This window comes from Telmatherina bonti, assembly GCF_933228915.1.
Source record: "Telmatherina bonti genome assembly, chromosome: 14".
In the NCBI taxonomy this organism is placed as follows: Eukaryota; Metazoa; Chordata; class Actinopteri; order Atheriniformes; family Telmatherinidae; genus Telmatherina; species Telmatherina bonti.
In genome coordinates, this window is record NC_136612.1 from 6736071 (window position 1) to 6752019 (window position 15949).

Consider the following 15949-nt stretch of genomic DNA (forward strand, 5'->3'; position numbering starts at 1 on the left):
CGGAGTGCTTGTCTCCAGGAAATGCGATTGGTTCTAAAACTGGAGGGAATTTGGGGGTTTTCACTGCAGTACATGACAGATAAAACATGAAGGAAGAAGAGTCGGGAGACTTTGCTCGAACTGACGGAAACCTTGGTGGTAATTCTACTTGACAGAAGAAAAAACAACCCGCATTCCTGTTTTATAAACATGGGAACATCCTTGTGAACCTCAACACTGATCCACAAAAATGTAGGTTTTACGTTCAGCAGTGTTCTGCAGGATTTCCATGGATCCCTGCTCCAACACACCTGGCTTCCATTAAATGGACCCAACAGCCAATGAAGTTCTGCACAGTGACTGATTAGTTTGAGCCAAGACTGGAGCTGGACATCCCTGTTTCATTTGATCCATGAAACCTTTGCTGATTGGTTGCAGAGCCGTGCAGCAGCAACAACAGCTGAAAATTTTCTACTTTCTTGTGTCATGTTGCGAGCAACCACGTGTACGTCAACGTGAAAGAGGGCGACATTCCACATGCAGGAACATCGCCTGTCGCTTGGCTGGAGGAGGGCGGCGATACTCGCCTCTTCACACAGCTTCCGTAGAAAATGACTGTGGCGTTCCTACCGTGTCGATCCACAACTCGGCTACATGTCTGTTATCAAAATGACAACAAGAGGAGTTTAAGAAACGATGAAATTAAATCCACCTAATGACAGAAAAACTAGGCTATCGTAGATGTTCCTGTCTAGCAAATAAAACCCTTGCAAGCCCAGTTAATTTCACATCGTAGCACGATGAGGAGTCTGTTCTTGTTGGGTTCGCTGTGAAAACTGAAACCAGTTTGTTTTCCAGCTGTTTTCATCAATGAAAAGGAAAAAATAATCATCTGTAGACTGAGACAGGACCAGGTCAAAGGTCAGAGATGTCCTGAGGAGCCGAGTCTGAAGGACTTATCAGGAAGTCTCAGAAAAGGGTTATTCTATTACTGTACTATAGTATGCTATACTAGACTACACTATAATATACTATATGATATACTATACTACACAATACCAGACTATATTATACTATACTATAGTACACTAGACTAGACTGGATTATCTTCCACTAGTGGGTTTATTTTGGTAACAACTAGCAGGTAATAACTGGTGACATTACTTTTTGTCAGCAGTTAGTACAGTTGCACATTAGAAAGTAACCCAGTTACCTTGCGGCGCGTCCACATTTAGTTACTTTCTTATTAGATTAGTATTAAATGTTAGTATTAGACGTTAGTATTAGATGTTAGTATTAGACATGAGAATTAGACGTTAGTATTAGCTGTTAGTATAAGACGTTAGTATTAGACATTATTATATGTTAGTATTAGGCGTTGGTATTAGATGTTAATATTAGACGTTATTATTGGATGTGAATATTAGACGTGAGTATTAGATGTTACTATTAGACGCGAGTATTAGACATGAGTATTAGACGTTAGTATTAGCTGTTAGTATAAGACGTTAGTATTAGATCTTAGTATTAGACGCGAGTATTAGGCGTTAGTATTAGACGTTAGTATAAGACGTTAGTATAAGACGTATTAGACGTGAGTATTAGGCGTTAGTATTAGATGTTACTATTAGACATGATTATTAGACGTTAGTATTAGCTGTTAGTATAAGACGTTAGTATTAGATCTTAGTATTAGACGCGAGTATTAGGCGTTAGTATTAGATGTTAGTATTAGCTGTTAGTATAAGACGTTAGTATTAGACGTTATTATATGTTAGTATTAGGCGTTGGTATTAGATGTTAATATTAGATGTTAGTATTAGACGTGAGTATTAGATGTTACTATTAGACATGATTATTAGACGTTAGTATTAGCTGTTAGTATAAGACGTTAGTATTAGACATTATTATATGTTAGTATTAGGCGTTGGTATTAGATGTTAATATTAGATGTTAGTATTAGACGTTAGTATTAGACGTGAGTATTAGACGTGAGTATTAGATGTTACTATTAGACATGATTATTAGACGTTAGTATTAGCTGTTAGTATAAGACGTTAGTATTAGATCTTAGTATTAGGCGTTAGTATTAGACGTTAGTATTAGACGTGAGTATTAGATGTTACTATTAGACATGATTATTAGACGTTAGTATTAGCTGTTAGTATAAGACGTTAGTATTAGATCTTAGTATTAGACGAGAGTATTAGGCGTTAGTATTAGACGTTAGTATTAGACGTGAGTATTAGATGTTACTATTAGACATGATTATTAGACGTTAGTATTAGCTGTTAGTATAAGACGTTAGTATTAGATCTTAGTATTAGACGAGAGTATTAGGCGTTAGTATTAGATGTTAGTATTAGCTGTTAGTATAAGACGTTAGTATTAGACATTATATGTTAGTATTAGGCGTTGGTATTAGATGTTAGTATTAGACGTTAGTATTAGACGTTAGTATTATCAGGGGATCACCAGACTGTTGTGGAGCAGCCTCGTCTCAACCGGCCACCCTCTGCTTTGCTCCCGTTTCAGCAGCAATGCTGCTAATAAGAGACCACCAATCCGTCTCTGTTCATACGTTTATTAGTTCGTCTTTATCCAGAAACAAGTTAACAGGCTGCCGATCACGTCCACATACATCCATACATCTATACATCCATACATACATCTATAAATCTTTACATCCATACATCTATAAATCTATACATCCATACATCTATAAATCTTTACATCCATACATCTATAAATCTATCCATACATCTATACATCCACACTAGAAATCACACTTAAGGTAGAGCTTACATGTTTCCTGTCGTCTGAGGAGAACCTCATGCTCTATACTGCTTAGGCTCAGTCTGTCTGCAGCAATCACCAGGAAAGGCAGGTAGACCTGGGCCGGTAGACCTGAGCCAGTAGACCTGAGCCGGTAGACCTGGACAGGTAGACCTGGTCAGGAACACCTGGACAGGTAGACCTGGTCTACCTGGCATTGCGTGGCAAGGCTGGCATGAGTAAATCTAAGTAGAAAACAGTAGAACTCCTCCAGTAAAGCAGAAACCTTCAGGTGTACCAAAGAGCCTGGACAGGTCTCAGTCCTGTCCAGAACCTGTCCACCAGTCCATCATGAGGGGACGTAACTTCAGATGCTGAAGAAACTTTTCCTCTGATCCTTCTGATGTTTGTCTTTTTGTCTGTTTATTGTTTTTTCCATCACAAACAAACATTTAGCATATTTTCATGTGAAAACGTCTCAGAGCGGGTAAATCTGTGACCGCAGGTCATGTGACAAGACTGATCCGGGGGGGAGAAGACTCGTCACCGTTCTGTCTAACAGAACTACGAATGTTTCTGCCAGTCGCAGGTTTTTCCTGCTTCCTTTCCAGACTTGGGTGAGAAGGGTTCGCATGCCGGCAGTCTGATGCTCAGCTCGCCGTTTGCACTACTCTTCACCCGCCCTGCTTCCTGTCCACGGGTCTACCTTCCTCCTCCTCCTCCTCCATGGTCAGCGGGAGCTGCGACTCTCTGTGCAGCCTCTCGTTCCTCTCCACCTCCTGAACGCTCGGCGGCGACGTCGCCTGCATGTGAACCGGCAGGTGCTTGAATTCCTCCTCATTAACGTCGTAGTCCTTCATCTTTGAGTCCAAGACCCACCAGCGGCCGGCGAAGCCGACGTCCAGCCCCCGCCGCGGCAGCTCCCTCCAGGGCACGGACAGGTTGGAGCACTGGGCCTCGTACAGCATGGTGCTGGCGTCGTGGTCGGCGTGGTACAGCACAGAGACCAGACCCAGGCTGGCCCAGCGGAGCCGGCCTTCGTTACGCAGCTTCACCAGGCGCTGCACATGGCCGTCAGCGACGGCACTGCGAACCCACGCCGACAGCAGACCCAGCTGGTTGGAGCGCTCCAGCAGGGCAGCCTCGAACGCCTGCTGGTCGGGTCTGGTGTAGAAACAAGCGCCGGCGCCGCCCAGCAGGGTCCCGTACAGGGAGGTCCTGAGGGGCCGCTCCCAGGCGCTGACCACCGCCTCCCTGCAGGCTTCTCTGTAGTCAGAGAGGAGGCTGCGACACCACACACCTGCAGCAGAACACACACACACACACACACACAGCAGACACGTTACAGACACATTATACACACGTTACAGACGCGTTATACACGCGTTACAGACGCGTTATACACGCATTACAGACATGTTATACACGCGTTACAGACGCGTTATACACGCGTTACAGACATGTTATACACGCGTTACAGACGTTATACACGCCTTACAGACATGTTATACACGCCTTACAGACATGCATTACAGACACGTTATACACACGTTACAGACATGTTATACACGCGTTACAGACATGTTATACACGCCTTACAGACATGTTATACACGCCTTACAGACATGCATTACAGACATGTTATACACGCCTTACAGACATGTTATACACGCCTTACAGACATGCATTACAGACACGTTATACACACGTTACAGACGCGTTATACACGCGTTACAGACGCGTTATACACGCGTTAGACATGTTATACACGCGTTAGACATGTTATACACGCGTTACAGACATGTTATACACGCCTTACAGACACGTTATACACACGTTACAGACACGCTACAGACGTGTTATAGACACGTTATACACGCATTACAGACATGTTATACACGCGTTACAGACATGTTATACACGCGTTACAGACATGTTATACACACGTTACAGACACGCTACAGACGTGTTATAGACACGTTATACACGCATTACAAACATGTTATACACGCATTACAGACATGTTATACACAGACACGTTACAGACGCGTTATACACACATTACAGACACATTACAGACATGTTACAGACATGCTATACACACAGACACGTTACAGACGTGTTATAGACACGTTAGACACACATTACAGACATGTTATACACACAGACACGTTACAGACGCGTTATACACACATTACAGACACGTTACAGACATGCTATACACACAGACACGTTACAGACACGTTACAGACGTGTTATAGACACGTTAGACACGTTATACACGCATTACAGACACGTTATACACACATTACAGACACAGTACAGACGTTATACACACGTTAGACACGCTACACACGCGCTACAGACACGGTATAGACACGTTACAGATGCGTTATACACGCGTTACAGACGCATTACAGACACGTTTCTCATGCTATTTCTGCAGATTATTCCATCACAAAATCTCAGTTTACCAGTAAGACATAAAGACAGCTGGCAGCACTGACATGTTTTATGTCATATGATCCAGATGCGACCCAACAGGCTGAGACCAGGATGTAGTTAGCCTCCACACCGCGCACGTCTGCAGACTGACTTCCATGTTAAACAGCGTGCACGTTTAAATCATCGTCTCACTGGACTTTGCAGGAGCTAAACCTGGACTAGCCTGTCTACATGTGTGCCAGACCCGGACTAGCCTGTCTACATGTGTGCCAGACCCGGACTAGCCTGTCTACATGTGTGCCAGACCCGGACCAGCCTGTCTACATGTGTCCCAGACCCGGACCAGCCTGTCTACATGTGTCCCAGACCCGGACTAGCCTGTCTACATGTGTGCCAGACCCGGACCAGCCTGTCTACATGTGTCCCAGACCCGGACCAGCCTGTCTACATGTGTCCCAGACCCGGACCAGCCTGTCTACATGTGTCCCAGACCCGGACCAGCCTGTCTACATGTGTCCCAGACCCGGACCAGCCTGTCTACATGTGTCCCAGACCCGGACCAGCCTGTCTACATGTGTGCCAGACCCGGACCAGCCTGTCTACATGTGTCCCAGACCCGGACCAGCCTGTCTACATGTGTCCCAGACCCGGACCAGCCTGTCTACATGTGTCCCAGACCCGGACCAGCCTGTCTACATGTGTCCCAGACCCGGACCAGCCTGTCTACATGTGTCCCAGACCCGGACCAGCCTGTCTACATGTGTGCCAGACCCGGACCAGCCTGTCTACATGTGTCCCAGACCCGGACCAGCCTGTCTACATGTGTCCCAGACCCGGACCAGCCTGTCTACATGTGTCCCAGACCCGGACCAGTCTGTCTACATGTGTCCCAGACCCGGACCAGTCTGTCTACATGTGTCCCAGACCCGGACCAGTCTGTCTACATGTGTCCCAGACCCGGACCAGCCTGTCTACATGTGTCCCAGACCCGGACCAGCCTGTCTACATGTGTCCCAGACCCGGATCAGCCTGTCTACATGTGTCCCAGACCCGGACCAGCCTGTCTACATGTGTCCCAGACCCGGACCAGCCTGTCTACATGTGTCCCAGACCCGGACCAGCCTGTCTACATGTGTCCCAGACCCGGACCAGCCTGTCTACATGTGTCCCAGACCCGGACCAGCCTGTCTACATGTGTGCCAGACCCGGACCAGCCTGTCTACATGTGTGCCAGACCCGGACCAGCCTGTCTACATGTGTGCCAGACCCGGACCAGCCTGTCTACATGTGTCCCAGACCCGGACCAGCCTGTCTACATGTGTCCCAGACCCGGATCAGCCTGTCTACATGTGTCCCAGACCCGGACCAGCCTGTCTACATGTGTCCCAGACCCGGACCAGCCTGTCTACATGTGTCCCAGACCCGGACCAGCCTGTCTACATGTGTGCCAGACCCGGACCAGCCTGTCTACATGTGTCCCAGACCCGGACCAGCCTGTCCACATGTGTGCCAGACCCGGACTAGCTGTCCCGGTTCCTGACCTGCTTTGCCGCTCTTCAGCCTCTCCCAGCGGCTCCTCGGAGCCGCGGCCGCCGCTGCTGCAGAGCAGAACTTCCTTCTTGCTTCCCGTAAAGAAGCCATTTTCAGACGGTCACCTTCACGCGCAGCTGAAGTCACAGGGAAGGCGCTCACGTGCAGCCAAAATGGCGCTGAGAGGGGTGTCGCGCTTGTAGTCTTCCGACTACCGATGGGCGTGTGGAAACGTTCCGCTTAGTTAACGTGTATTACATAATTTCTTTTGTATCAGTTACAAAATATTGTATTTAGAATAAATTACTGAACAAATTCAAATAAATCATTTTATTATTTATTTGATATTTAGATGTATTTTTTATGTATATCTAAAATGTGAAAATCTGTAATATATTAAACAGAGTTTAATATTTACTTTGTAAATGTGTTTTAGGGTTGTAATTTGTTTTTATTTAGTTTTTAAAAAAGAAAGTATCTGAGGTCACGTGACAGCTTTGTTTACGTGGTGACGTGTACCGGAAGACGTGCTAACTGGACCAGCTGACAGCTGCTGTTTCGCTGTCAATGGAAAACAGGCTTTAGCATCGAATTTAGCTACATTTCAGCGGTTTGTTTAAGGTAAATTAGCGGTGTTGGAAAAACCTTTATTTTAGCTTCTCTAAATAGTTCAGACAAATGTAAAACAAGATTCCTGGAGTTTGTTCTGAGTAGGTGATATTCTCTGTTGCTGAGGACAGCCTGCTTGTTTTAACATCATGCTTCAGACTTTACTCTCTGTAACATCACATCTCGTGTTGAGTAGTATCCTTACATTTTACAGAATTATTAACAGTTTTATTCATGCTTGTTTTTTTTTTTGTTTTTTTTTCCAGCCCTATATTTAGGCAGACATGACATGCTCTGTGTTTATTCCCTTTCAGGTGGTGAATGAAGTTGCAGTGTGTCTGCAGGAGCAATGGCCAGTCCAAATGATCTGCAGTTCCAAGGTAAAAATCACAGCCTACTTACTCTGTTTCTGCTCTGAACAGAAAGCGGCTGAAATGTGGTTGTTGGCACTGAGCTGCTTCCTCCTGGCTCCGGATCTACAAGTCATTTTTTACAACAGACGACAGAGAAAATCTCTTGTCCTGGTAGAAACAAGTATTCTATAAACTAACATGTGCCTAGGACAGAATGTGATATTGGTGTGATTTGGTAAAACAATGACATGATGAAGGACCACATCATCGGGATGTCAGCAATCAGAAGTACGACAGAACTGCAGAGAGTCTGATGCAACACTTCGCTGATGGTTTCCATCTCCATCTGTAGAGTTTGAAGAAGCCGCAGACCTGTTGGCTGCTGACCCAGGGGCCCCCACTCTCAGCATGTCTGCATCAAACCCCCCCACCACAACGGCGGGAGCTGCAGCAGCAGGAGAGGATGTAAAACTAGACCTGTCAGAGGACGAGGACGCACACGAGGAGAGCTCAGAGGTAAAATGTGTGTGTGGAGATGTATTGTTGATGTTTTGGAGCAGCAGCTGAGAGACGTCTGTGCTTCCAGCTTTTAGGAGGACAGAAAGCAAGTGGTGGCTTCTGGACCTTTGAATATTACCAGTCGTTCTTCAATGTTGACACAATTCAGGTAACACCCTGTCCACAAACACACTCCGTACACAGCTGTCCCTGCTTTTATTCTACAATCATGGTGTTATTCAGGTTCTGGACCGACTCAAGGGCTCGGTGATGCCGCTGCCTGGAAGAAACTTCATCAAGCATTACCTCAGAAATAATCCAGATTTATACGGTGAGTCGACAGATGAGTTCAGGTTCCACACATGGCGGTAGCATACCTCTCATTCACATGGACTCACAGCGTACTGATGATTTTTCAGAGACACCACAGTGTTTGATGGGATGAGATAATAAAGTCTTAGTGTTCAGTTTGACTGGGACTTTATCATGTCAGTAATAACAGCCGCAGAGCAGGAGGAGACACCGACCAGTAAGGCTGACTGGTGTTCATGTACACATCAGTAAGGATTAAACATTGACGAGCCGTGCATTAGACTGTTATAATGCACAACGCGGAGTCCAGAACACCACAATGCACAGCATCTATGCACAGATCCGAGTTGTTTAATCTGCTTTAATCACTTTGGTCTCACAGAGTAAACATTTTATATTAATAAATTCATGTCTTTTTTTTTTTTTTTTTACAAAACTTGCTAAATATACTAGTATAGGGACTATTTCATGTTGGCCTCCATGTAGTTTTTATGCTAAACAACCGCTGTCAGGCTGCAGCGTGTTCTCTCATTCACCTGTTAAAAGCAGCGGATCTGAACCAGCTGGTTAACGTGTTGCTATGGTGACGCCCCCCCTTAATGGAGGGATATTACAGTGATTTAACTACATGTGTGTTTATGAAAATAATGCAGCCTGTTGGCATTAGAGTTCTCACTGACCATCATATAATTTATATTATAGAATCCAAAATAAATTTGATATATTTTTATTTTCTTATACATTAAAATTAGCTACATTGTAGTTTGCAAAATCCCCCGGAGGTAAAGAAGTTATTTCATTCATTTGTTGCCCATCATCCACATGCAGAATGAGAGGGTGTCTGTCAGACTCCAGCTGCTTTGTTGTCTGCTTGAGGTCTGCTAACCTCAGCTAGCAGGTCTGTTCACCTCAGCTAGCAGGTCTGCTAACCTCTGCTAGCAGATTTGCTAACCTCAGCTAGCAGGTCTGCTATCCTCTGCTAGCAGGTCTGCTATCCTCTGCTAGCAGGTCTGCTAACCTCTGCTAGGCGGTCTGCTAACCTCAGCCAGCAGGTCTGTTAATCTCAGCTAGCAGATCTGCATACAGTGTACAGACTCACAACCAGTTCAGGATGAAATGTTCGGCTGGGATTAACTGAGCATGTCTAAGTTGATGCTACGCTCATGTTAAATGATGAATGCAGGACAAGAGAAGCAGCATCAGACGAATGTCAACTCAGGTAATAGCTAGGCTAACTAGCAACAGTGTCTGAAACACAAAACTGGCAGCGCCTCGCTGTTCCTGTTCCTGGTGTTGTCTATCTGACAGCGTCTCAATGTGAACAAGAGGATGAAGGTTTACATACCAACTGTCACTGAACATGTTAAACATGAAAACGTTTAGAAAAAGTCGACTGAAGTTCAGCTGTAGGGGCATGAAACTAAAAGCTGACTATGCAGAACAAAATCATTGCTTTGGGTGGGAGTTCAGCCTGGATGGGTTCTGGAAGACCGGATGGTGTGTCTGAGCGCTCTGCATGCACACTGAAAGAAAGAACAAGAGGAGCATCAGGAGGCACGGCGTTCATCAAGCAGCACCTAAACCTGCCTGCAGTGAACTGCTGAAATGGCTTCAAGTCATGGAAACTAAAGAAATTATCACTACATTTACGCCTCTGATGACGGTTTAAACGGATTGTTTTTGTTTGTTCACACCTTGGCAGTAGTGTTTAATCCAGGTGCCATCAAACACAAGGTCTGCCATGTTTCTGGATCTACATGTGCATTTAAATCAAATCAAATCGAACTTTATTTCTTGAGCACTTTTCATGCCTCAGGCAACACAAAGTGCTTTACAGGATAAAATCAAGTCATAAGGATTAAAACAAACAGTGGATAAAAAGGCATTTAAAAATAATAGACACAAGCTCTTTCCACACACTCACACACACACACACACAAGGACATAGAGCAAAGAACCCCCCCACACCCACCCACACACACCCACCCACATTCCCCGAAAAACATCATTCCCTGAATACTGTCTCTTTAACTGAATTCTGGTTAATAAAACAACTAAAAACATTAAGTAAGTGATAAAAATTCTGACTTGGTGCTGATTTAAAACTAACAACCCGTCTACCTGCAGTGGAGCTGAGGTGACTACATCCAGCTGGTTTAGTGATGGTTGGAACCGCCGCCGGATTGGACTTTCCCCTGTAGCACCTGGGTTATACACCTCTGCATGTTGGTGTAATCTGAAATCAGCTGAAGGCAGCCGCGTGTCAGACTCCTGCGTTCCTGCTTTAACAGCCAGTTTAGCTTGTTCTGCTGTTCATGCTGCTGCATCGTGTGTGTGTGTGTGTGTGTGTGTAGGTCCGTTCTGGATTTGTGTGACGCTGGTGTTCTCGGTAGCAATCAGTGGGAACCTGTCTAACTTCATCCGCGGGATGGAGGACCCCGACTATCACTACAGACCCCAGTTCCACAGAGGTAAGTCCTGCAGCAGCTTTCCGGATGGTCTGGGGTCTCCGCAGCCCGCTGACTCTGCTTCCTGTCTCTGCTCCCCCTGCTGGCAGTAACCATAGCAGTGGTGGTCATCTTCATGTACGCCTGGCTGGTGCCCATTGGTCTGTGGGGGTTCCTGACCTGGAGGCAGGGGGCGGAGAGGCAGATGGGAGCATATTCCTTCCTGGAGACTGTGTGTGTCTACGGCTACTCCCTCTTCATCTACATCCCCACATCGGTGAGTCCACCCTCCCGGCAGGGTGTGTTTTCTATAAGCAGATGAGTCAGATGACGCGTCTGCAACTGTGAGAAAACATTTAATAAAAACCGCCATGTTCCAAACCACACAAAAGCACCAAACATAGCGGAATCTTTCTTGTCTGCATGCATCAGCGTGCACTGGCTGGGCACTGGGAGGGTGGCCGTTGTGGGGCCTCGGCACCCGGCAGGACACTTTGTGTTGCACGCCCCTGCTGATGCCTGATGTATAAAAGAAAAACTGGTTCATCAGCTGATATTTGTAGTGTCTTAACTGAAGTGTAGCGTGCCAGCAGACTGAGCCACATGCTGTTAACCTTGAAGTGTAGCGTGCCAGCAGACTGAGCCACATGCTGTTAACCTTTCAACGGCCGACAGAGCTGCGTCATGTGGTCTTCGTCACGTGTCACAGCAACGCACCGCTCACCTGCAAAGCAAGCAGTCCAAACCCTCCAAAATCATTTGTCCAGAATTAATTTTGTGCTTATTGAGAAACTTACTTTCATCTGGCTTAATGATTATTTCCATCTACCATTAGACCTTGTGGCCTTCGTGGTTGTTTCCATCGACCGTTAGACCTTGTGGCCTTCGTGGTTGTTTCCATCGACCGTTAGACCTTGTGGCCTTCGTGGTTGTTTCCATCGACCGTTAGACCTTGTGGCCTTCGTGGTTGTTTCCATCGACCGTTAGACCTTGTGGCCTTCGTGGTTGTTTCCATCGACCGTTAGACCTGGTGGCCTTCGTGGTTGTTTCCATCGACCGTTAGACCTTGTGGCCTTCGTGGTTGTTTCCATCGACCGTTAGACCTTGTGGCCTTCGTGGTTGTTTCCATCGACTGTTAGACCTTGTGGCCTTCGTGGTTGTTTCCATCGACCGTTAGACCTTGTGGCCTTCGTGGTTGTTTCCATCGACCGTTAGACCTTGTGGCCTTCGTGGTTGTTTCCATCGACCGTTAGACCTGGTGGCCTTCATGGTTGTTTCCATTTACCGTTAGACCTTGTGGCCTTCGTGGTTGTTTCCATCGACCGTTAGACCTGGTGGGCTTCGTGGTTGTTTCCATCGACCGTTAGACCTTGTGGCCTTCGTGGTTGTTTCCATCGACCGTTAGACCTGGTGGCCTTCATGGTTGTTTCCATTTACCGTTAGACCTTGTGGCCTTCGTGGTTGTTTCCATCTACCGTTAGACCTGGTGGCTTTCGTGGTTGTTTCCATCGACCATTAGACCTGGTGGCCTTCGTGGTTGTTTCCATCGACCGTTAGACCTGGTGGGCTTCGTGGTTGTTTCCATCTACCGTTAGACCTGGTGGCCTTCGTGGTTGTTTCCATCTACCGTTAGACCTTGTGGCCTTCGTGGTTGTTTCCATCTACCGTTAGACCTGGTGGCCTTCGTGGTTGTTTCCATCGACCATTAGACCTGGTGGCCTTCGTGATTGTTTCCATCGACCGTTAGACCTGGTGGCCTTCGTGGTTGTTTCCATCGACCGTTAGACCTGGTGGCCTTCGTGGTTGTTTCCATCGACCGTTAGACCTTGTGGCCTTCGTGGTTGTTTCCATCGACCGTTAGACCTGGTGGCCTTCGTGGTTGTTTCCATCGACCGTTAGACCTTGTGGCCTTCGTGGTTGTTTCCATCGACCATTAGACCTTGTGGCCTTCGTGGTTGTTTCCATTGACCGTTAAACCTGGTGGCCTTCGTGGTCCGTGTTTTGATGGGTCCACGCGGACTGACAGTTGTGGCCATGGGGGCGCGCTTGACAGGAAGCAGCAGTAACAAACATTTTCGTCTCCAGATTCTGTGGATCATACCTTTTGAGTGGCTGCAGTGGACTCTGATTCTGGTTGCCATGGTGATCTCTGGGTCTGTGCTGGTCCTGACATTCTGGCCCGTCGTCCGTGAAGACACCAAAGTAATGGCCGTGGCTACCGTGGTAACCATTGTGGTTTTACACACGCTGCTGGCAGTGGGCTGCAAGGTGAGTTGATGCGCCGCCTCGTTCCCGCTGCGTTAAGGTTTGTGTTACGTTCACATGGCGGAAGGGTTCTGTTCAGAAAAGAGTCATATAAAGCAGAGAAATATAGAACTAAAACTTCCTATTAGATGGAGTTCCTGCTTGTGATGCTGGAGGCAGTTGGTGAGGAGAGATGTTGTCCTGGTAACAACAGGGTCATCCTACTGACTTCATGTAGCACTTTCATTTTAACAAATGTCACTATCCTCGAACACAAGCTCTTTCAGAAGAAAATGATCAATAAGTAAAGCGATCACACAGTGGTCCTGGAAATACAGGCTCTTCCATTTCCAGACGTTAAAAATAAACTTCACAGCAAGAAGTTATTAACTTCCGAATAAAATCAGATAAGAAAAGAACAAAAGAAAAGTCAACTCCGATAAAAGTAATTTACCTCCCAATCCGATCCAGTCCAGTCCATTCCAGTCTAGTTCCATCCAATTCAGTCCAATCCAATCCAATCCAATCCAGTCCTGTCCTGTCCATTCCATTCCTATCCAATACAGTCCATTCCAATCAAGTCCATTCTAGTACAATCCGTTCTGATCCAGTCTAGTCTATTCCAGTCCAGTCCAGTTCAATCTAATCTAGTACGATACGATCCAATCCAGTACAATCCAATTTGATCCAATCCAATACAGTCAAATCCAATCCAATCCAATCCAGTCTAATCCATTCAAGTCTGATCGAATACAGTGCAACACAATGAAGTCCCGTACAGTCCAGTCCAGTTTAGTCGAGTCCAGTCCAATCCGATCCAATCTACTCCAGTCCGATCTATTGCAATACAGTACAATACAGTCCAATTCAATCCAGTCTAGTCCAGTCCGCTCTGCTCGAATCCAATCTAATCCAGTCCGATCCGATCCAGTCCAGTCTAATCTAGTCAAGTCTGATCAAAGTCCAGTCCAGTCCAATCCCATCCCATCCCCTCCGATCTGGTCCAGTCCAGTCCAGTCCAGTCTGATCCGATCCGATCCAATCCAATCCACTCTAGTCTAGTCTAGTCTAGTCCAGTTCAATCCCAGCCCAGCTGATCTGATCTGATCTAAACCTGATCCCGAATGAAGAGTATTTAGAGCAGGAAGGGATGGAGGAAATGACTGGAGGTGGAAAGTTTCAGGACGACTTTAACGTGTTTCAGGAGAAACTTTGGGAGAGTTTTACAGATGGAAGTACAGTGAAAGTATCTCCAGAGTCGTACTGAGTGGTAAATAATCCTGTTTATGTGTGAAACAGTTGCAGATGAAACGGTTAAATGTTTAACAGAGGAAAGGTGACGCTCTGAATGACCAAACCAGTTTAAACCAGTTATCTTTCTATTTTCAGCTCTACTTCTTTGAGGCAGAAGACCACCCAGCATCTCCAGCAACTACAACCCCTCCACCTCACCCGACGGTGACGGTGGCGGTCAAACCCCACTGAGCAGTGAAGATGAGGAGGTTGTTGGGAGTGAAAAGTGACTGAACTTTGTGAAAAGGCTGTTTGGGAATCTTGTGTGGAAAAGCTGTTTCTTCTTCTCTGGGACGTTCCTGCGATGGTTCTTCTTCCTGTAAAGCCTCAGACTGAGAGGAAACTGTCAGCATTCTGGATGCAGAAGCTGTCAATCATTCCTTTGGATGGCAGTGACACCTTACTGTCAAATGCAATAGGTTTGTTGATCCTGTATTGGATGTTAGATGATCCCAAGAGGTTTGGCATTCCTGCACAGTGTCCTGGAAGGGCCTGGAAGCCATGCTGATGCATCACATCCTCCTCCTCCGAGCTCAGCATCATTCACTTAGAAAAGAACTGAGCTGCTTAGATGATTTAAATGATGAAGTAGGGAGAATGTTGCTCTGTTCAGCTATTTATTCCTTCCGTCATGCTACTGAGGGGTTTCTGAATAAACCTAGAATGTCATTTCTCTGTACTGATGCTTCCACGGCATGTTTACTTTGATTTATGTCTGTTTAATGGGACTGATTGGCTTAATGGACATCAGGACAACAAAAAACATGATGTAAACATTTATGATTATAGTAAGGTTCCTCATTTCCACCCCGGGTCATAAGGCAGGTAGAAAGATGCAGTAAAAACACCACAAATGAGATAAAAAGGAACGGACATGGGGAACAACACAACATAAACATGATCATGTGAGGTGGCTTCAGCTGTGGAAGGTGCAGTACGTCTGCTGGTGGTCCGGGTTCCACTGCCAGGCATCTGCTAGTGTCAGACTGATGCCGTCATGTAGACGAAGAAGGCCACATCGGTCCAGTTCTTCATCATAAAGAGCCATTTTTACATGTTTATCCTGTAAATGTCCAAAACGTTTGAATGTAAACACGTCTCGGCAGCACTGGCGGTTCAAAATGCTCTAATTAGCTTAAAGTTCTGCAGATGTAGCTATTCTACTGTTTTTGCTGATGTAGTTGGTAAAATGCTGAGTTCATTCACAATTTCTAATGAAGCCGCTCTCAGCTTGTGTCCAAAGTGTTCGTTCCTTTGTAACCAGAACTATATATATGATATTCACTAAGACGTGTGATGTAAAGAGCTGAACCTGAAGCATATTTACTGACAGGCTGTGAAAATGACTGAAGTTTAATATAAAGCAGTACATCATCAGTGTACAGTAAAATATTAGCATTGTGACAAAGTGGATTCTGCAGAACAATTGCTGTAACGAGATCTGGTTCTGGTCTACTGGTGGAT

The 15949-nt window shown here is 46.0% G+C and overlaps 2 protein-coding genes across 4 annotated transcripts; one reads left to right on the forward strand and one right to left on the reverse strand.

Moving 5' to 3' along the window:
• Positions 1-2604: 2604 nt before the first annotated feature.
• On the reverse strand, positions 2605-6853 carry timm29 (translocase of inner mitochondrial membrane 29). Its single transcript, XM_079252468.1, has 2 exons — positions 6741-6853; positions 2605-4054 (listed from the first exon to the last, which is right to left on the reverse strand). Exons 1-2 carry the CDS (start codon positions 6838-6840, stop codon positions 3429-3431), a joined length of 726 nt encoding a protein of 241 aa, XP_079108594.1. The 5' UTR covers positions 6841-6853; the 3' UTR covers positions 2605-3428.
• Positions 6854-7255: 402 nt separating this feature from the next.
• On the forward strand, positions 7256-15144 carry yipf2 (Yip1 domain family, member 2). 3 transcript variants are annotated; one of them, XM_079253511.1, is made up of 9 exons: positions 7256-7350; positions 7653-7718; positions 8044-8207; positions 8278-8358; positions 8433-8520; positions 10856-10972; positions 11059-11225; positions 13034-13216; positions 14582-15144. In XM_079253511.1, exons 2-9 carry the CDS (start codon positions 7688-7690, stop codon positions 14675-14677), a joined length of 927 nt encoding a protein of 308 aa, XP_079109637.1. In that variant the 5' UTR covers positions 7256-7350; positions 7653-7687; the 3' UTR covers positions 14678-15144. The 3 variants fall into 3 exon arrangements, with proteins under 3 accessions (XP_079109637.1, XP_079109639.1, XP_079109638.1); XM_079253512.1 differs by lacking the exon at positions 7256-7350 and adding an exon at positions 7414-7443; XM_079253513.1 differs by lacking the exon at positions 13034-13216.
• The last annotated feature ends 805 nt before the right edge of the window (positions 15145-15949 follow it).